Source organism: Bufo gargarizans, chromosome 2, assembly GCF_014858855.1.
Source record: "Bufo gargarizans isolate SCDJY-AF-19 chromosome 2, ASM1485885v1, whole genome shotgun sequence".
Classification (NCBI taxonomy): domain Eukaryota; kingdom Metazoa; phylum Chordata; class Amphibia; order Anura; family Bufonidae; genus Bufo; species Bufo gargarizans.
Window position 1 is genome coordinate 267617659 of NC_058081.1, and position 23107 is coordinate 267640765.

The 23107-nt window shown below is 41.3% G+C and overlaps 1 protein-coding gene across 5 annotated transcripts in view; it reads left to right on the forward strand.

Moving 5' to 3' along the window:
• The window catches only part of CADPS2 (calcium dependent secretion activator 2), a 605828-nt gene that overhangs the window by 446600 nt on the left and 136121 nt on the right, over positions 1 to 23107 (forward strand). For 4 of the 5 annotated variants that reach the window (XM_044280275.1, XM_044280277.1, XM_044280276.1 and 1 more), the window contains exon 19: positions 4654 to 4795. In XM_044280275.1, the coding sequence (XP_044136210.1) occupies positions 4654 to 4795 (142 nt within the window). Of the gene's footprint in view, positions 1 to 4653; positions 4796 to 20732; positions 20853 to 23107 lie in introns of all 5 variants that reach the window. The other variant, XM_044280279.1, reaches the window with a different exon arrangement.

Genomic DNA, 23107 nt, shown 5'->3' on the forward strand with positions numbered 1-23107 from the left:
AAGTGCTGATAACTTTAAAACGCTTTGACTTACCCAGGCCGTTCTGAGATAGTTTTTTTGTCACATATTGTACTTCATGGCACTGCTAATATTGGGTCAAAAAAGTTAATTTTTTTGCATAAAATTTTTTGAAAAATTTGCAAATTTCAAAGTTTCAGTTTCTCTTCTTCTGTAATACATAGTAATACCCCCAAAAATTGTTATGACTTTACATTCCCCATATGTCTACTTCATGTTTGTATCATTTTGGGGATGACAATTATTTTTTGGGGATGTTACATAGCTTAGAAGTTTAGAAGCAAATTTAGAAATTTTTCAGAAATTTTCAAAAAACAACTTTTTATGGACCAATCCAGGACTGAAGTCACTTTGTGAAGCTTACATAATAGGAACCACACAAAAATGACCCCATTCTAGAAACTACAGACATCAAGGTATTCAAAACTGATTTTACAAACGTCGTTAACCCTTTTAGGTGTTCCGCAAGAATTAATGGAAAATAGATACAATTTCAAAATTTCAAGTTTTTGGCAGATTTTCCATTTTAATATTTTTTTTTTCCAGTTACAAAGCAAGGGTTAACAGCCAAACAAAACTCAATATTTATGGCCCTGATTGTGTAGTTTACAGAAACACCCCATATGTGGTCGTAAACTGCTGTACGGGCACACACAGCAAGGTGCAGAAGGAAAGGAATTTTGATAGACTGTTTCTTTTTTTTTTTTACACCATGTCCCATTTGAAGCCCCCCTGATGCACCTCTGGAGTAGAAACTCCATAAAAGTGACCCCATCTAAGAAACTACACCGCTAAAGGTCTTCAAAACTGATTTTACAAACGTCATTTACCCTTTAGGTGTTCCACAAGAGTTATTAGCAAATGGAGATGAAATTTCAGAATTTCATTTTTTGGCAAATTTTCCATTATAATCCATTTTTTTAAGTAAGAAAACAAGGGTTAACAACCAAACAAAACTCAATATTTATGGCCCTGATTCTGTAGTTTACAGAAACACCCCATATGTGGTTGTACACTGCTGTACGGGCACACAGCAGGGCACAGAAGGAAAAGAATGCCATACGGTTTTTGGAAGGTAGATTTTGCTAGACAGTTTTTTTGACACCATGTCCCATTTGAAGCCCCCCTGATGCACCCCAAGAGTAGAAACTACCCCATCTAAGAAACTACACCCCTCAAGGTATTCAAAACTGATTTTACAAACATCGTTAACCATATAGGTGCTCCACAAGAATTAATGGAAAATAGAGATACAATTTAAAAATTTCACTTTTTGGGCAGATTTACCATTCTAAAATTTTTTTCTAGTTAGAAAGCAAGGGTTAACAGCCAAACAAAACTCATTATTTATGGCCCTGATTCTGTAGTTTACAGAAACACCCCATATGTGGTCGTAAACAGCTGTTCGGGCACACGGAAAGGAATGCAATGCGGTTTTTGGAAGGAAGATTTTGCTGGACTGTTTTTTTTGACACCATGTCCCATTTGAAGCCCCCCTGATGCACCCCTAGAGTAGAAACTCCAAAAAAGTGACCACATTTTAGAAACTACGGGATAGGGTGGAAGTTTTGTTGGTACTAGTTTAGGGTACATACGATTTTTGGTTGCTCTATATTACACTTTTTGTGAGGTAAGGTAACAAGAAATAGCTGTTTTGGCACCATTTTTTATATTTATTTACAACATTCATCGGACAGGTTAGATCATGTGGTATTTTTATAGAGCAGGTTTTCACGGATGTGGTGATACCTAATATGTATACTTTTTTTATTTATGTAAGTTTTACACAATGATTTCATTTCTGAAACAAAATAAAATCATGTTTTAGTGTCTCCATAGTCTGAGAGCCATAGTTTTTTCAGTTTTTGGGCCATTGTCTTAGGTAGGGTCTAATTTTTTGTGGGATGAGAAGACTGTTGGATTGGCACTATTTTGGGGTGCATATGACTTTTTGATCGCTTGCTATTACACTTTTTGTGATGTAAGGTGACAAAAAATGTTTTTATTTTTTACAGTGTTCACCTAAGGGGTTATGTCATGTGATACTTTTATCGAGCCGGTCGATACGGACGCGGCGATACCTAATATGTATACTTTTTATTTATTTATGTAAGTTTTACACAATAACAGCTTTTAAAAATAAAAAAAAATGATGTTTTAGTGTCTCCATATTCTGAGCCATAGTTTTTTTATTTTTGGGACGATTGTCTTAGGTAGGGGCTCATTTTTTGCGGGATGAGGTGACTGTTAGATTGGTACTATTTTGGTGGGCAAACCCTTTTTTGATCGCTTGCTGTTGTACTTTATTTTTTCATCTGAGGGGTTAGGTCATGTGATATTTTTATAGAGCTGGTCGATACGGACACGACGATACCTAATATGTCTATGTCTTTTCCCTATTTTTTACAATTCTTTTTTACTTTATTTTTGGAAAAGGACGCTTTTCTTTTTACTTGAAACTTTACATTTTCTTTGTAAAACTTTAATTTTCTTAACTTTTTTTTCTACTCCACCAGAGGAAAGTGGCTGAACATAAAGGCACTCTAAATGTGGCTTTTATGGTGTATTGAATACACAGTATTCTCATGCACCCTATACACCACTAAAAAAGGGTATATGGTTCAATTTCCCTTTTCTCGTCCCCCTCCTCATCATATCAACATGCTTATTCGGCTACCCTTGATCCTAATGTTTAACAGAGTCAGCTCAGCAGCGGGCCCTCACCCATAATGTTTTAGAAGTTCACCAACAGGCCCTCGCCAATAATGTTTTTGAGGATCACCAGCAGGCCCTTAGCCATAATGTTTTAGAGGGTTAGCTTAACAGCAGACCCTCACCCCTAAATTTTTAGATGGTCCGCTTGGCAGCAGGCCCTCACCCACAAAATGTTTTAGATGGTCACCTCGGCAGCAGGCCCTCGCCCACAACATTTTTTAAATGGTCAGCTCGGCAGCAGGCCCTCGCCCACAGTTTGTTTTAGATGGTCAGCTCGGCAGCAAGCCCTCACCCCTAATGTTTTAAATGGTCAGATCAGCATTAGGCCCTCGCCCCTAATGTTTTTGAGGGTCACCAGCAGGCCATCAATCGAGGGTGTGTATGATGCCCTCCTTTTTGTGTAATAAAGGATGTACTGGAGTGCCTGTTCCTTGTAATTTTTGGCAGCCCTTTTCCTTAGTGCATAGGCTTTATGAGTGTAGGCGTCCCACTACCTGAACAATTGTGCCAAAATGTGAATTAGGACCTCCTTTATGTGATATACAGGTTGTATCGGAGTGCCTCTTTCTTGTAATTTTTGGCACCACTTGCACTTTATATACAAGTAAATATACAGGAAAGAATGTTTCCTAACAATTTTTCCTCTAAAATCGTTTTTTAACTTTGGTTTGGTGCAAATTGTCAGTCTGTAAAAGTGGCGTCCTACTCGGACAACATCGTTCCCAGCAGCGACCTGGGTGTCCAAGAGGCATCCATACATCCTCCCCATGCTGTTCCCTAACCATTTCAGTGGTGTTTCCATCAATTTCTGACCTTTTCCTATGAACCAGACACCCTCCCCTCTTCAGAGCGGGGGGGGGGGGGGGGGTGCCTGGTTTAATGCTCTGGTTCTCCCATTGACTTCCATAGTGCTCACGAGCATCCCGAGGTGTTCTACTCGAGTATCTGAGCACTTTGGTGCTCGACCAGCACTACTAATAATCACTTTTTTCCCCCTAATACAAGCCAAAAAATGCTTTAGAACATATAACTGCACCACACAAGGACAAATAAGACATAGAAATATTTAATTGTAATAAGCCCTGTTAATGGGTGTATCAAACAGCACTTGCACCCCAATAACAAGAACGGTTTGCTGAAATTACAGAGCTGTATAATGGCAATTTGGATTCCCAGTCAGTGCAGCGAGGTGTAATCGGATTGTTCCTATTACCCAGGCTGTAACCTCACCTACTGAATCCTGTTCTGCTTCAATACCGTGGAATGATTCCTCCCTATCTTTTCCCTTCTATACAGCAAAATAAAAGTTTTAAAGTCTTTTCTACCACTGTCCCTAGTGCCTGCTGACGTTTCTCCCTGTACTAAGTACACTGGAAAATGGTTGAATCTAAGATGGCTGAGGCTATTTTTAGGGCTGTGACATCACAGGGCTGGCTGGCTGCTGAGTGGCTGTATGCATGGCATTGTGGTTTATCTCTCGTTCCCAGAGTTCCTTGCTCCATGTCCTAACACGTGCAGCATCCATTTTAGGAAAAAATGCTATTCGTTACCACGAAATAGAATTTTTCCTGAAATCTGGATCGAATTCGACTATGTCAACTTCGATTCGCTCATCTCTAGTTATTTTGCTGCACTTGTTGGCGCCAAAGCCAAGAATGGATCATAAGCTGAGGATACTTATAAAGAAAAGACAGTTTTCTCCACTTTTTGAATCCGTTCCTGGTTTTACCTTTAAACATTAATGTGAAAATACACCTTTACCAAGTATTGGCCTAGTTTCAACTGTAATAATTCAATAGAGATATTAATTGCCCTTATTATAACTCATCTTTTGTATTACTGTGTATCTATATGTATACTTGGGTTGGCTACATATTCGTTACATGAAAATTAATTATGTTTATATTTATCTCCTTGAAGCTCTTTTATGCAATGGAAAATTTCATAAGCATATTCAAGATTCTTTTGTGCCGCTAGTCATCCGTTACATCGACCTCATGGAGTCTTCAATTGCACAGTCTATTCACAAAGGGTTCGAACAAGAAACTTGGCAACCGGTGAAGTAAGTTGGGTGATTTTGTACTTTGGTTTGGAGTGTTTTTCTGCTAAGTGCTAATGGGGGTCAACATGTTTCATGTCAAACATAACCTAATGTCCTGTATACAAAGTAACAATTTTAGTTATCTTTCTTTTAATGATTCTTGAGCTTATTTTATTGAGAGGAAAAAAGTGGCATTATTTTAAGCAAATATTGTGTTATTAAAGGTATTAGGGATAACTTAGATAGTGGGGGTCCTACTGCGGGGACCCCTTTCCTGCATGGCCCCAAAATGGCCTCCCGACTCTGCACCGCTCTGCAGGGCCTTGCTTTCACACATCAGCGCGCTAGCTAATGCTGTGTGTGACATCAGGTCCCTCCCAGTGCATGCTAGGAAGAAGACGCGGCCCGTCTCGTCTCCTGCGGACTCCATCAGCCAGCCGTGCAGGGAAGGTAAGTAGCATCAGGGGCCCGAATATACCAGGTGGTGGATGGCTATGGCCTGGGACTGATGATGATGGCGCTGGCTGGGGGACATGATGATGGTGGCAAATAATGGCATGGGGCTGATGGCGCTGGCTGGGGGACATGATGATGGTGTCAATGGCATGGGGCTGATTGCGCTGGCTGGGGGACATGATGATGGAGGGCAATGGCATGGGGCTGATGGCGCTGGCTGGGGGACATGATGGTGGCAAATGGCAATGACATGGGGCTGATGGTGCTGGCTGGGAGACATGATGATGGCAATGGCATGGGGCTGATGGTGCTGGCTGGGGAACATGATGATGGTGGCAATGGCATGGGGCTGATGGCGCTGGCTGGGGGACATGATGGTGGCAATGGCACATGGGGCTGATGGCGCTGGCTGGGGGACATGATGGTGGCAGTGGCACATGGGACTGATGGTGGCAATGGCACATGGGGCTGATGGCACTGGCAGGTGGACATGATGATGGTCGCAATGGCGTGGGGCTGATGGCGCTTGCTGGGGGACATGATGATGGTGGCAAATTGGCAATGGTATGGGGTTGATGGTGTTGGCTGGGGGGACATAATGATGGTGGCAGTCGCACATGGGGCTGACTGCGTTGGCTGTGGACATGATGATGGTGGCAATGGCATGGGGCTGATGGCGCTGGCTGGAGGACATGAAGATAGTGGCAAATGGCATGGGGCTGATGGCGCTTGCTGAGGGGACATGATGGTGGAAAATTGGCAATGGTATGGGGCTGATGGCGTTAGCTGGGGACATGATGATGGTGGTGCTTATTTTAAGCAAATATTGTGTTATTAAAGGTATTAGGGATAACTTAGATAGTGGGGGTCCTACTGCGGGGACCCCTTTCCTGCATGGCCTCAAAATGAACAGAGCAGCAGGTTGAGTATACACTGACGCTCCATTAATCTCTGTGAGACTGCCAGAGATAATTGAGGACAGCACTCTGTTATTTCCACTAGGTCCCATAGAGTTTAATGGAGTGGCAGTGCCAAGCTCAACCTGACGGTCCTTTCATCCTATCATATTGTCATGTTGTCATATTTGAAAATGTTCTTAGTTTTGCAAATGGGAAGTAATGAGACCCATTTATGTTTCAGAAAATGCCTGTTTAAGATTTGAATCCCTGATTGTATCTCTCTAAATAATGAACAAGTTAATATCGTCATGGATATAGTATATATATAAATAGTAGCAAGGAAGGCCATTCTCCAGTTTTAAACCTTTTATGTGATATCAAAGGTATTATTCTGGCTGTCTCATATAAATGTAATTGCTTGAATTGAAAAACTGCATATATCCATTATTAAACACAAGTTTGTAGCCATTTTGTGTCCACGGCTAGGAATTCTGAATCATATTACAGTGTAGGATCAGGGTGAGGGGTGGGGGTAAAGCATACATTTTATATGATTATTATGTTTTGTGCTTAATAATGATTGGACATTTATAAGAAAAAAAACAATTGGAAATGTAACCACCTAGTCAGTCATTGGCTGTAGCGCTGATCAGTAACATTTCCATGTCAAGAGGTTCCAGGAAGTGAGAAAGGAGGGAAGTGTTAAAATCTGAGTTTTGGGGGATATTTGAGGTGAGCATGACTACTTTATTTTATTTTATTTATTATTAACTTGTCATCCATTAGATGCTGACCTCTCAGGCGGCAGCATAGTGACAGACACATGGATTTCAGCAGTCTGTCGCTTTGCTATTGTAAAGTGTTTTCCGAGAGCTTAATGACAACCAACTGAACTTTGTGTGTCTGTCACCATTTTATGCTGTCCTAAGTATAAAGTGGATGCTAGGTTCTCTTTATTTGGTTAAGATTAACCACACTAAAAATAAAACATCTCTGTAATATCTTTTAGTTGCTGTTTGTACGATTTTCACTAATTCATAAGTTAATTTTGATTTGGAACATACTGTCCAGTATAGGAAAAGTAAACTAAGACTGCCTATAAATAAAGTAATGTTAACCAATCTTCTATCTTTATTACTTTTGATAAATTTAGAACTTAAAATACATGTGTCCTGCAGTGAATGGACTGTAGATATAATTGGCTCACTTCACATCTTAATATTCCATATTGACTGTTATGGCATACAAGGAACTGCTCCAAACTCCCGAATGGAACCTCACAAATAGCTGCTAGCAGACGAATAGGAAACACACCCAAGCGGCTTACACTCCTAGCAATCAGTCACTAACAGCATACAGTGAATCCCACCAAGAACGAGACCAATCTGTGTTGAGGGTAACAGTGGACAACCCGAGCTATGTGTTTATTGTTCTTATATAACATTGTTACACATTAGTACCACCCACAGGGTTTTGTAAAAATAACCAATAAACACGTACAATACAGTAAAACACTCCCACAAAAAATCCTCTCCTCTGCCTGTGATACAATTACCTTACACAATGGGTTGATGTAATTATCACAGGCAGGAGAATACATAGTTTTAAACAATATCTTCTGTCCTGGAGACAACCGAGGAGTAATTCAATTATCTCTCAGGACAAAGGGAAATCGCCAATACACACGTGGGGACAATAGGACAGACATCACTATTCAAATATACAATGTCACAACCATACAGTAAACACAGACATTTAACATATCCCGAGATGGCTTGGATCTGAGCGCTCAATAGATCCAAACAGCACTCAGATGCCACAAACACAGTCAAATGGCCATGGGGTTTAAATTTAGCATGGGCTGATGAGCGGGCCCATTATCCTGGGGCAAGAGGCTTGCAACCAGGTTTCACCACCACCCAGTGTCGAGGTTGGTTTCGCCACATCGACTATAATACTTGCCATCATTTTTTACAAAATTCAAATGTCTTCGTTATTTACAGTCTGATGCAGTTTTTTCGAATATAATTTGAAGCTGTTCTAAAATTATACGGGGCTGCGTGGGAGATTTGCCAACTCCTATGGTAGTCACCACCTCACTGTGTGTATTTACTTGTACAATATGGCTTCCTGTCTCTAGGTGATTCATGAAATGACTTTCTGTTTCTAGGTAATTAGTAAAATGTCTGTTTCTAGAGTGGTTTGAAGAGGAGGCGGATCTCCGGTGCTCTTCATTACACTGCGCGTTGTCTCCTTTGCAGTGGCTTGTAGTCTAATTACAAGTACTCGTTCCATTCAATTGAATGGAGCGAGTACTTCTGATTACACTGCACTTCCCAGACAATGGGCAAGAAGAGGCAGCACTCGCATGAAGAGCCGCCTCCTCTTCAAACAGCTGATCGGTGGGGATGCTGGGTGCCAGAGCCCCAAGGATCAGATATTGATGACCTATCCTGAGGATAGGTCATCAATATAAACTGCATGCACCTTTAACTGTTTAAAGGTAACCTGTCAGTAGTCTCATGATGCTGCCCCTAACCACTGTGCCAGCTTTGAAAAGAGTCAGGCATAGGGAGAGTTGTCTGCTGGGCAGCACTCTTCCCTCCTCTCCACCTGGCTTGGCTTCATTGAAAGGTCTGTTCTATTTGCATCTAGGGAGATACCTGTCAATCAGGATTAGCTCAGTATGGAAATGCCTGGATGGAACCACCCAGTAGACCCTTCGTCCTGTGCCTGGCCCTTCAAAGCTAAGTTTTCTGTAAAGGAGGAAACATAGCTCATTGTAATGAGGGAGCTTTTCAATAATTCATGCTGCTAGGGAAGCAAGAATCTACTAAGAGGCTTTCTTTAAAAAATAAAATAAAAAAAAACATACAAAAGGCATAAGGAGAAAAATGTAGGAAATGCACCTGCACAGAAACTGCAGACATGATAGTTGTTCCTGTGGGTAGAATTACTTAATTTAGCTCCTAAATAAGCTACTATTTACATGTTAAATATCTGGACTGTGTTAACTGAATGCCAGGTGTCGCATGACCAACGCAAATTCCTAATAATTTATCCTATGGCTGCACTGCACTGCACTAATTAAGGCCATGCTCTGGTATAAATACTTACATATTAGAAAAGTGTATCAATTCCTATACTTAAATAAAATAAAAAAATTATGAATAACCCTTTAACACATGAATGCACAATGCAAATATTAGGTGCTTTTATTTTCATCCAATTATTTGGATTTTTGTGAGTTATAGTTATTGTAAGAAAGGGGATGTAAATGAGCTCTTAAAGAGGACCTTTCATCAGGCTAACTCTAGTCTAATTATTATTCTACCTTATAGGGCGGCCCCCACTGATGCCATGGCACTTTTATAAAAAAAAAATTAAGAACCCCCTGTTCGTCTGCTGTTGGCCCCGTATATTATGGCGCCTTATATTATAATGAGGCGACTCGGTTATCTAGACGGAGACTTGTATTTTCCCTGGGAGTGGTTATCTTCTCCCTGGCTGTGAGCGCATCCAATCAGAGCGCCCCGCTCTTAGCCAGGGAGAATGAGCATCAAGTGAACGGTGTAAAAAAAAAAAAAACTTTTTTAGTTTTTTTCCCCTAACTTCACCTCACAAAAAGCATAATATCAATCAATCAAAAAGTCGTGTGTACCCCAAAATGGTAGCAATAAAAACGTCACCTCGTCCCACAAAAAACAACCTCTTACACAAGACTATAGCCAGAAAAATGAAAATATATATTTATATGGCTCTAAGAAAATGACAACACAAAAACATGATTAAAACGTGTAAAACATAAAAATAAAATAACTAGACATATTTGGTATGTTTGCATCCGTAATAACCGGATCTATAAAAATATCACATGCTCTACCTCATCAACTGAATGGTTTTAAAAAATAATAGAAAAATGACACCAACCAGCTTTTTTTGTGACTTCACCTCCCAACAATGAGATAAAAAGCAACCAGAAAGCTAAATGTACCCCAACATGGTGCCAATAAAAACTACAGCTTGTCTCGCACAAAATAATCCCTCACACAGCTCATTCAACAAAAAATAAAAAAAGTTATTGCTTTTAAAAACCATGACAGAAAATTCCATGTTAGAAATTTCAGATGCCGCTCCTTCCCTTCTGAGCCCTGGCGTATCCCCAATTAACAGTTTATGACCACAATTGGGGTGTTACTCTATTCAGGAGAAAGTAGATAGCAAATTGGGGATATTTTCCTGTTATCTTTTGTGAAAAAGAAAGTTTGAACCAAAGCACCATTTTCTTGTAAAAAGAAATAAATACATTTTTCATTTTCACACCCAAGTATTAAAAATTCTATGAAACAGCTGTTGGTTGAAATGCTCGCTACACCCCTTAAAAATTCCTTGGTTGGTGTAGTTTACAAAATGTGGTCACTTTTTGGGGGTTTTCAAATGCAACCTGGTGCCCAAAGACCATTCCAGAAAAAAATGCCCTTCAAAAACCATATGGCGCTCCTTGCCTTTTGTGCCCTACCGTGTGCCCATACAGCGGTATACGACCACATTTGCGGTATTTATGCAAACTGCAGAATCAAGGTAATTAATAAATATTGATTTATTTATATTGATGTTTTTGTTGTTAACCCTTGATGAAGTTCTAGGAAAAAATTGATTAAAATGGAAAATCTGCATTTTGAAATTTCACCTCTATTTTGCTTTAATTCCTGTGGAATACCTAAAGGGTTTACAACATTTCTAAAACCAGTTTTGAATAGTTTGAGGAGTGTCATTTCTAAAATGGGGTAATTCATGGGTTGGTTATATTATGTAAGCCCCACAAAGTGACTTCAGAACTGAACTGGTCCTTAAAAAAGTTGACTTTGGAAATTTTCTTAAAAATTTCAAAAATTACTAAAAACAACTAAAATTTGAAACCTTCTAGCATCCTAAAAAAAAAAAAAATTACATTTTTAAAATGATGCGAACATAAAGAAGACATATGGGGAATATTAATTAATGAATATTTTATGAGGCATCACTATCTGTCTTAAAAGCAGAGAGATTCAAATTTAGAAAACAGTGATTTTTTTTCACATTTTCTTTAACTTTTGGATTTTTCTTTTTATAAATAAAGGTAAAACCTATTGACTCAAATTTACCATTAAGATGAAGTTACCATGTGTCACGAGAAAACAATCTCTGAATGGCTTGGATAAGTTAAAGCGTTCCAAAGTTATTACTACATAAAGTGACACATGTCAGATTTGCAAAATTAGGCCTGGTCAGGCAGGGGGTAAATGGCCTGATCTGGAAGTGGTTAAAATGTGAAATATAACCCATATAACTAGGGGTGGGCGATATAAACGATATATTATTGTCATCAATTCGGCTGATGATATAGATTTTAGTTATATCACCATATCGCGATAGATGACCACGGAGCGGTAGTGAATTGAAGAAGCTTCTCACTCACCGCTCCGTGGCCTCCCGACTCTGCACCGCTCTGCAGGGCCTTGCTTTCACACATCAGCGCGCTAGCTAATGCTGTGTGTGACATCAGGTCCCTCCCAGTGCATGCTGGGAAGAAGACGCGGCCCGTCTCGTCTCCTGCGGACTCCATCAGCCAGCCGTGCAGGGAAGGTAAGTAGCATCAGGGGCCCGAATATACCAGGTGGTGGATGGCTATGGCCTGGGACTGATGATGATGGCGCTGGCTGGGGGACATGATGATGGTGGCAAATAATGGCATGGGGCTGATGGCGCTGGCTGGGGGACATGATGATGGTGTCAATGGCATGGGGCTGATTGCGCTGGCTGGGGGACATGATGATGGAGGGCAATGGCATGGGGCTGATGGCGCTGGCTGGGGGACATGATGGTGGCAAATGGCAATGACATGGGGCTGATGGTGCTGGCTGGGAGACATGATGATGGCAATGGCATGGGGCTGATGGTGCTGGCTGGGGAACATGATGATGGTGGCAATGGCATGGGGCTGATGGCGCTGGCTGGGGGACATGATGGTGGCAATGGCACATGGGGCTGATGGCGCTGGCTGGGGGACATGATGGTGGCAGTGGCACATGGGACTGATGGTGGCAATGGCACATGGGGCTGATGGCACTGGCAGGTGGACATGATGATGGTCGCAATGGCGTGGGGCTGATGGCGCTTGCTGGGGGACATGATGATGGTGGCAAATTGGCAATGGTATGGGGTTGATGGTGTTGGCTGGGGGGACATAATGATGGTGGCAGTCGCACATGGGGCTGACTGCGTTGGCTGTGGACATGATGATGGTGGCAATGGCATGGGGCTGATGGCGCTGGCTGGAGGACATGAAGATAGTGGCAAATGGCATGGGGCTGATGGCGCTTGCTGAGGGGACATGATGGTGGAAAATTGGCAATGGTATGGGGCTGATGGCGTTAGCTGGGGACATGATGATGGTGGCAATGGCATGGAGTTGATGGCGTTGGCTGGGGGACATGATGAAGGTGGAAAATGGCATGGGGCTGATGGCGCTGGCTGGGGGACATGATGATGGTGGCAATGGCTTGGGGTTGATGGCACTGCCTGGGGGGACATAATGATGGTGGCAGTCGCACATGGGGCTGACTGCGTTGGCTGTGGACATGATGATGGTGGCAATGGCATGGGGCTGATGGCGCTGGCTGGGGGACATGAAGATAGTGGCAAATGGCATGGGGCTGATGGCGCTTGCTGGGGGGACATGATGGTGGAAAATTGGCAATGGTATGGGGCTGATGGCGTTAGCTGGGGACATGATGATGGTGGCAATGGCATGGAGTTGATGGCGTTGGCTGGGGGACATGATGAAGGTGGAAAATGGCATGGGGCTGATGGCGCTGGCTGGGGGACATGATGATGGTGGCAATGGCTTGGGGTTGATGGCACTGCCTGGGGGGACATAATGATGGTGGCAGTCGCACATGGGGCTGACTGCGTTGGCTGTGGACATGATGATGGTGGCAATGGCATGGGGCTGATGGCGCTGGCTGGGGGACATGAAGATGGTGGCAAATGGCATGGGGCTGATGGCGCTTGCTGGGGGGACATGATGGTGGAAAATTGGCAATGGTATGGGGCTGATGGCATTAGCTGGGGACATGATGATGGTGGCAATGGCATGGAGTTGATGGCGTTGGCTGGGGGACATGATGAAGGTGGAAAATGGCATGGGGCTGATGGCGTTGGCTGGGGGACATGATGATGGTGGCAATGGCATGGGGCTAATAAATAAAAATATTGTTTTCATAAAGCAATTTTAGCGATATGTTTGGTTAAGGTTTTTCTTATTATAGTACTCGATTAATGCTCAATTGCTAAAGTAATCGTTTCCTGCAGCCCTAGATATCCTTAAGCTGTGTGCCTGTTTTGGTTAACTCGCAAGCATGGAGGATTTTACACGTGTGGAGGAGGAGGTGCGACGTCGGTCATATGGACTTGGTTTGGGTTTAAGTCCGATTTTGAGCAGAAAAATATAATCTGCAAATTATGCCGGACAAGAATAATAGCGAAGATGGGGAATACAACAAATTTGTTTTATCACCTCAAAACGAAGCACATTTTGGAATGCGAAGGTAGCTAAAAACTGTTTCCTCAACAAACGCCCAGTCACTCAAGTGGAAAGCAAAAAGGTGGCCCTGCCCCTACACACCAGATTAATATTTTAAGGGCATTTTCTAAAGGCATTCCATATGACAAAAGAAATCGGCGGTGGATTGATATTACAAACAGTGATGGTCAGTTTGCAGTGTCCGCCAGCGAACACATGCGGCTGCCATCTTTAGTAAGGTAGACTCACCCGTCTGGCGATGCACAGGTAAGCACTTACCTGTGTCGGGAGCGGGTCTGAAATCAAATGCAGTCACCGGGAGCAGGCAGTTCTGAGAACAGCCCGATGAAGGCCCGCGGTGGCAGTTCTCTGAACTGCCTGCTCCCAGTGACTGCATTTGAATCCAAACCGGCTCCCAACACAGGCACAGGTAAGGGCTTACCTGTGTACCGCCAGGCGGGTGCGTCTACCTTACTAAAGATGGCAGCCCACATGTGTTCGCTGGCGAACACTGCGAACTGACCACCACTAATTACAAATGCCATTACCCTGTACCTGTGTAAGGATATGGTGCTGTTTCTTACAGTGGAGAAAAGCAGCTTTCAGAACATGATTAAGACACTCGATCCACGTTATGAGGTACCTAGCCGCAAACACTTTACCCAAACTGTATGACAAAGTTTGCGAGCAAGTGAAAAAAGAACTCCGGAGCATAAAACACTATGCAACTACTACGGACTTGTGGTCCAGTCACACAATGAAGTCTAACATTAGTCTCACAGTCCACTTCATCAATGATGAGTGGAAGTTGTGCAGCAGATGCCTACAGACAGCTTATTTCCCCGAGGATCATATGGGTGAACTGATATTTCAGGGATTAAAGGGAGCGCTGGAGTCATGGGGACTTAAAGAAGAGTTACAAGTCTGGATAATCATGACAATGGCGCAAATATCGTGAAAGCAGTGGAAATGAACAGCTGGACAAGACTGCAGTGCTTTGGCCACAGGCTCCACCTCGCCATCGGTAGGTAAATGTTTCTTTTAGTCCTAGACTAGTTCAACATTATGCTGGGGTATTGTGCTAATAATATCTTAAAATTTTAGAGACAAGTGTGAAAGATGCCCGTGTTGAACATGCAATTGGCAAATGCAAGAAAATTGTGAGTGCCTTTTCTTACACTTGGAAAAGGAAGAGAAAAATGACTAATGCACAGGCTGAGCTAAACCTGCCTACTCACTCATCGCCTCATCACTGAAACACCAACAAGATGGGGGTATCGACAACAGATGATTCAGCGGCTGCTTGAACAAGAGAAGGCCATATCACAGGTCCTGAAAGCAGACAGGAAAACCAGGCACCTGGTACCAACTTGGCAGGACATTGATGTGTTAGAATCTATGAACAAGACCCTCAATCCCCTGTTGGAGTTCACAGATGCTGTCTGGGGAAGAGTATGTGAGTGTGTCGTATGTCAAATCTGTGCTCCACCTTCTAAACACCACAGTTCTTCCTCTAGCTGATGATGACATGGACACAGACCTGATGAAGGACATGAAGAGAGCCATCCTCACGTATTTAAATGAGAAGTACTCAGACCCTGCAACTGATGACCTCCTGGATATGGCCTACTTTGTAGACTCACGCTTCAGATCATCATATATAGCAGATCACCCGAAGAGAGTTCATCTTCACAAAAGCAGCAGCAGAAATTCAGGCACTACTAGAGAACCAAGCTGTGTCTGCCACAGAGTCACCACCATCACACACAAGCACAGGAGGTGATCGAGAAGCCCAGAGAGAATCCAAGAGGAGTAAACGAAGTCTGGGCAGCGTTTTCAAAAATGCATCTGCTCAGCCTGGCCCAGCTGCCTTCATTGATGCAATTGAGAAGCAATTGAAATTGAGCTTAATATTTACCTGCAGGCACTGGATGTAGAAGGAGAAGCTGACCCACTGGTGTGGTGGAGGCTGCACCAGGCTAATTTCCCCAGAGTGGCAAGCCGAGCCAAGAAATACCTTTGCATACCTGCCATGAGTGCCCCCTCAGAAAGGGCATTCAGCAGCAGTGGCAACATAGTAACATGCATAGTAACGATCTGCACTGAAGTCCAAGACTGGACAAACTTGTGTTGTTGGCGAAAAACCTTGTCTGATGTGCAAGAAGTTTAATCACGGCATGCAAGGAGCATAAACACTGATGTTGTTCAGTCATGTTCATATTTGCACTACATATTGCAAAGAAAGTTTGAAATTTGTTGTATATTTACAGGGACCTGTCAACAGCTTTATAATGACCTAGAGGGCAGCGTAAAATAGTGACAGAAATTATGATTTCTGCAGTGTGTCGATAAGCTAAAAGTAAGTGGTTGCTGAGAACCAGCATCATAATCATTGCAGCACAGGCCTTGAAAAGAGTCAAATCTACCTGAGAATAGTCAGAATTATTCATAATCTCCTGCACTCTCACCCACCTGCTGATGATTGGCAGTTCTGTCCTAGACAGAAAGGGAGGAAACTCGGTAGGAGACGGTCAGTCATCAGCAGGTGGGCAGGGAGGGCTGGAATTTATGAAAAACCATGACTCTTCTCAGGTGGCCATGACTCTTTTCCAGACCCAGTATGCAATGATTGTTGATGTTGGTTCTCGGCAACCACTTACTTTTAACTTTTAAAATACAGACTGCTGAAATCAATTTACCTGTGTCTACTTTATGCAGCTGTTAGTATGGGTAGCATAAAGTTGATAACTGGTTCCCTTTAATGGAAAATAAACTTTTTTAACTTGAAGGGTTTTTAGTTCAAATATGTGCAGCTTTATTTTTGTGCAATATAACGAAGTAATCAGGACAGCAGGAAGAAATGTAATGTTTATTTTTTTACATTTTGCACTTTATTTTATACAATTTTGTGTTTTACTAACACTTCATTTTTACAGTGTTAGTAAAAAGATCTGTTACACAATACACATCTTAAAAATGTCTTGCAATTGTAATTTGTATATATACAGAATAAAATAATATATTGTGATATATCGTTATATCGCACATGCTTCAAATTATATTGTGATATTGATTTTTAGGCCATATCGCCCAGCCCTACATATAACCCTTTCCTACATGTACTTCTTTGACGGAAGGTCATTTCATTACAATGAGCAATATGGAGAACATAAAGGCGCAACAGCTTTACACATGTACTGTATCAACAGTAGGAATGTAGCTGTAATTGACAGCCACACTCCTGAATGACCTCAACAGGAGAAGACACTAATCTGGGGCATTTAACACAGTAAACACCTTGATCAGTACTGATTGCAGTGCATACAAAGGGAAGGTGGCTCCCATTGTCTTGTACCAGTCAGGCTGCATCGCAGTCATGGGGATGGTGGTTTAAAACTGAAAGCTCTGAGACGAACAAAGGTCCCCAGAGCTGTACTGAAACCTGGATGATGAGCCTAGGAGCCAAAGGCATACATTAAACTCGATTAACACTATGCCTATGCATGAGATTTGTTGGTCTGTTTTTTCCAGGTTTGGATAACACCTTTATTTTTTTCAGTAATTCAGTTAAAAAAGCGAAACTCGTATGTTACATAGATTCATTACATACATATGGCTTGCAGCTACTGAAAACCTAAAAGTCAGTATCTCAGAAAATTTGAATATTATATGACTAATAAAAAAAAAAAAAAATGTATATAGAAATGTTGGCCTACTGAAAAAGTATGCCTATACCGTACACTCAATACTTGTTTGGGGCTCCTTTTTCATGAATTACTGCATCAATTCAGCATGTCATGGAATGTGATCAGCCTGTGGCTATCAATGCCCAGGTTGCTTTAATAGCAGCCTTCAGCTCATCTGCATTGTTGGGCCTGGTGTCTTCTCTCAATACCTGATAGAATCTCTATGGGGTTTAGGTGAGGTGAGTTTGCTCTCCATTCAAACACAGTGATACCATGGTTAAGACTTTTAGCAGTGTGGGCATCTGCAAATTCATGCTGGAAAATTAAATCAGAAGCTTCATAAAGCTTGTCGGCAGAGGGAAGCATGACGTGCTCTACAGTTTTCCGGTAGAAAGCTGTGCTGACTTTGGGATTGATATAATAACTGGAGTGTGTGCCTCTCCACTCTTCCTCCAAACTCTGGGACCTTGATTTCCAAATGAAATGCAAAATTGACTTTGATCTGAATACAGGACTTTGGACCACTGAGCAACAGTCCAGTCCTTTTTCTCCTTAGCCCAGGTAAGACGCTTCTGACTTTTTCTCTGGGTCATGAGTGACTTGACACAAGGAATGTGACAGTTATAGCCCATGCCCTGGATACATCTGTGTGTAGTGGCTCTTGAAGCACTGACTCCAGCTTTCAATCCTTTCCAGGCTGTTGTTAACCCTGTTTCTTGCTTCCTTAGTAATGACCTTTTGTAGCTTACCCTCCTTGTGGTAATTGTATATTTTTGTATTTTGGACAACTATTAAATCAGAAGTCTTCGCCGTTAGTTTCAAGTCAGCAGTCTTCCCCTGATTGTGTAGCCTGCTGAACCAGAAGGAGGGACCAAAATGAACAGACTTTTGAACTTAATGTTATTGAACTTTTCACAATGTTCTAATTTCCTGAGATATTGTCTTTTTAGGTTTTCAGTAGCTGCAAGACATAATCATGAACATTAAAATAAATAAATATATATTTGTTTCACTTTTTGAATTGAATTACTGAAATAAACTTTTCAATGATATTCTAATTAATTGATATACACCCGTAAAACAAAAACAAGCTGTATAGTCATGACCATTATGGGTGTCACTTCCACCTAAGTTGATCCATCCTTGGTAACAGAGACCCAGAAGACAGCAGAAAGAACGTGCGAGTGTGGCATAACTTGCTGAGATTGTAAGCATGGAAAATCCACATAAACGACACTGTCGTACGATATACCCTTAGGGTATGATCAGATGGTCTAGATGCCAAATGTGCCTGAAACCCTGCTCTCATGTGGCCGCCAGTGGCCAAATAATTTTAAAGGTAATACCTCAGTTTACCAACAAAATTGTGTGGCCTTTGGCCTCTGCATGTGGGCGAGGTTTCGGATTCTGACGTCATCCAGACCGTCAGGTCTTAATCTTGGAGGCTCAGTAGTATATGATGTGTGCAACCCATTGTCACTAATTGGAATGCCATGTGTACCCTCCAGTCCTTCACATCCAGTTTGGAAAGTAGCCAGTTCACGGTGACAATTTTTTATGGTGACTTGGAGCCTGTGCTGTGGTGTAACAGCTCTGTATTTTCCTGTAATAAAAGGGAGCTATATTTGATGAGTTCTTACCAGTCATCCTAAGGGGTAGGGGTGCTGTGTGCCCCCCAGGAAGGGTGGGTTTACATGCATTTATATATACAAAATCCATGCATTTTTCCACAATTGCCATGGTTTTGCATCAAGGAATTGCCCATGCAATTTTTACAGGTATAAGACAGTGGGGCAGCTATATGTAGATAGTGTTTTTTGTTATTTGTAGTATTATTATTTTTTGTGGCAGAATATTGTGCCGCAATATGTCAAATGTTATGACCATTTGGATTGTTAAATAGGTTTATAGCTGTGATGTTTTAGAGAGTGGTATATTTTTTTTGTGTGTTTAAGGCAGTCTGAAGGGAAGATGTGACACAGTGCACTACAAGATGCCTGTTCGTAACACAATGTGCCACAGGGCTTTAAACTAGAAGTATTTTACACCATTTTTTAGACCACATTGGAGCTGGTATAGTTTTTGGGACAAATTTATCATAGACTGGTAGTGTCATAAATTAGGCACATCATCCAGCAATCAGTGCACCTACACTGATATTTGCACAGATATCTCTTGGCTGGCAGATATTTCTGTATCCTTTTCAGGAAAGTGGCAAGGCGGGCAGAGTAACTCCACTTGTGCAAAAGTATTTGCCAAGTGGCGTTTAAGTCACAAACATGCAGTTTGCATTTTTTTCCTTTCAGTTGTCTGGCATAACTTAATGATAAATCTGGCCCTTTGACTGCAAGAATGTTTCAAAATCTTTTTAAGACCATGACTAAAGAGGGTGAAGAGTAGGACTATTCAAAAAGGTGGTGAAACATGTGTGTCTAGCATGTTAGAAAATTAATATATCTCCTCCATTGATTAACATTTTGTACCTGTAAATAAATGCAGTCAAAATTGGTGTATTCTTAATGTGTTTCTTTAAAAAGCAACACAAGAGCAATGTGTAAACCCAGCCTCACAATAGACAACTACATCTTGGACAGCTGCCTCCCTCATATACAGTATTATTTGTATGTGCTGCATACTGGACTTTGCATTTTCAAGTTTGTATATGTTAAACTTAACCAGCTTATATTATCCTTTTTCCTATCTCTCAGTGAAAATGGAATTACATCGGATTACAAAAATAAATAGCTCCTTTACTTTTTTTTTAATTACATATATGCCTAGTGTTTTTAATAGTTTTTACATTGTTTTGAGTTTTCTTATTGTTTTAGGTTGTTTGTCGGAATTGTCGTTAAGGGGAAAATACTTTAGTGCATCATAGTGTACTAATAAGATTCACACTGTAACACCAGTTTAGTGTGAAAATTGTAGTTGAATAAGTAGATTATCAAATACATATCTCCAGTGCTGTATTTATACAGGAATATAAGCACATGCTACCTCGATAAATGGCATAAGGATTATTTCTGTGGATGTATATAATAACATAATATACACATAGTACATACATAATAATACCAGTCCATACATTTTGCACATGATACATACTCCCATTCATTGTGCCTACAAAATGTAAGCCCTATTGTCTATGAAAATGTCAGCTGTTATTTTATTATGAGGAATGGAACCTTTTCTCTATGCTTATCTGTGGATCATAACTGTAGCACTGGAGATGGGCAGTTATGGAAAAATATTTTTAATTGGTTCCACACCTAAGAATTTGTGCATTTTGAAGAATGTATTGCGTTTTTCTCCAGTAAAAAGCTTTGTTTGTATTCGTTAATTCTGTTTTACAGAAGTATCACCAACAGCCTTCCTAGTGTACCTCTTCCAAAAGTTCCAAGCTTGACTCTTAACCTTCCACAGATACCTAGTTTTTCAGCACCATCCTGGATGACATCATTATACGAGTCCACGTGTGTACTAATGAGTGTTTTCCAAATGCATGATTGTTCTGCATGCTGTGGGTTTTGACCTTGTGTGCTCTTTTGTGTTGTGCTGTTGTCTAGATGCATGTAAAACACATTGCTATCGAGGTCTGGTAATTTTGCTGTGTAAAAAATGTAAACTTCAAATGGGTTAGCCACGGGATATGCCATAAATGTCCAGTGTATTGCAAAAAACACAGTTAGGCCAGTATGTCCAACAAAAAATGAGATAAAGTACAGATGTATGCCACCACTGGCACAATGCAAAGACAATCACTATATGCAGCAGCACACTACTTCATGTGAAAGGACACATGAACACATTGGAAACAGATAAATCTGAATTGCATTACTGCTATACTTAATGTATGCAAATTGTATTTGTGTGTATTGTATTCCTCTGAACCAGATGCGTCAAATAAATAGTGTATTAGCTGTTTGTATTTGCTAAGAAAGTGAAGAAAAAGTCCTGTTACACACAGGCTTCTTTCAGATCAGTGTTGTTTGTTGGGGCTATGAAAGATTTGGGGACCTGTCAAATTGAACATGCCTTCCAATCTACAGGCAGCATATTATAGCGCAGGAGGAGCTGAGCAGATCATTATATAATTTCATGGGAAAACATATGTAAATTGTCATTTATTAATTATAATTCCTGCTCTTTCTATGTTTAGGAGCCCAGTGGGGCTATCTTATGACTGACAGCCTCCCCTGTATAAGTGTACATACAGAAATAGCTGAATAAATTATACTGAATCACTTCCAACAAAACAGTATATATCAGTCTGCTCAGCTCTTTCTGCTCTGTAACATGCTCAATGTTCTGTTGTTGTGATAGATCCACTTTAACCTCATGGATCTAGATAAAAATGTTAAATGGAAAAAAAAAAACATGTCAATCCAATGCCTTTCAGGTGACTGTCATTTCAACATGACATGCAATAGTTTTCAGGTTATTTCTGTGAGTAGATTGCACAGGCAGCTTGCAGTGCAAATGTCACTGGGAACCAAGAGTTGCTGAACCTATTCGGCCAGACTCAGACGAGCGAGTTCAATGCGAGAAACATGTTACGCGTGTAAGCGTGATTTCCCGTTCTGACCTTTACTCTTCTGACAGGATCTCAGGGCATTCTAACTATTTATAATGTTGTGTGTCCCTGCAAGTCCATGAATACACAGAATTTTTCCGACATAACGCCGCCCCTAGGGATGAACGAATTTCATATTTTGAAATTAGTTTTCGGTTCAGGTTGCGGTATAATGTGAATTGCGTTATGGATTCTGTTAATACAGACCATACCGCAATTCCATAACAGAATGCCTTTAGAGGCATTCCGTTATTCGACCGTACGGTTTCCGTTATGCAGGAGAGGACTCCAGCATAACAGAAACCGGGGGGATCCGTTATGCAACCCATAGGCTTCTATTATGATGGAATGAATAACAGAATGCCTCTAAAAGGGATTCCATCATGGAATTGCGTTATGGTTCATGGTAAAGGGATCTATAACGCAGTTCACATGATACCACAACCCGAACTAAAAACGAATTTCAAAATATGAAGTTCGCTCATCCCTAGCCGCCCCTGTAATTCAGTAGATATAGGTCTGGCAGGTATACACAGCATTATAAATTATTATAATGCTGTGTGATCCTGTCAGAGGAGCAGAGGTCAGAATGGGAAACCACACTGCCACACAGTGTGCATAGAACCCGTTCGAGTCTGGCTTTAGGCGGCAGTTCGTCACAATGCCAGATAGAAGTAACTGCTATTTGTAGTAGGTTTTATGCACATTTTGCATGATTTTTTTACAATTTAAAATAAACCAACTCAAAATCCTTTAGGGCAGAACAATCATTCTTCTGCCCATGAGGTCAATTTTTTTCCATTCAGAAACCACACAAAATCTGCATTTTTTTTTAATCATTGCTTCTTTATCCAAAATCAATATAAATATCCAAATTCACTTTTTTACCAACACATTACAAAATAGAGATTTTCCATACAGTACATAAAGTCCAGTATGTGTCCTTTGGGTTATATCAGGGATCCAGTGCCTGTAGCACACTAAATACAAGCATTAAGCTTTTGGGGGGTCTGCCCCATTTGTCAAGCATGCTTGACATAGCCCTCCCCTCCACTATACATGAGTACTATAATATATGGATCAGTAGATTAGCTCCACCTGCAGCAAAAGTAATAGCCAGTACAGAGGTTTGACTTAGGCCTCATGCACACGATC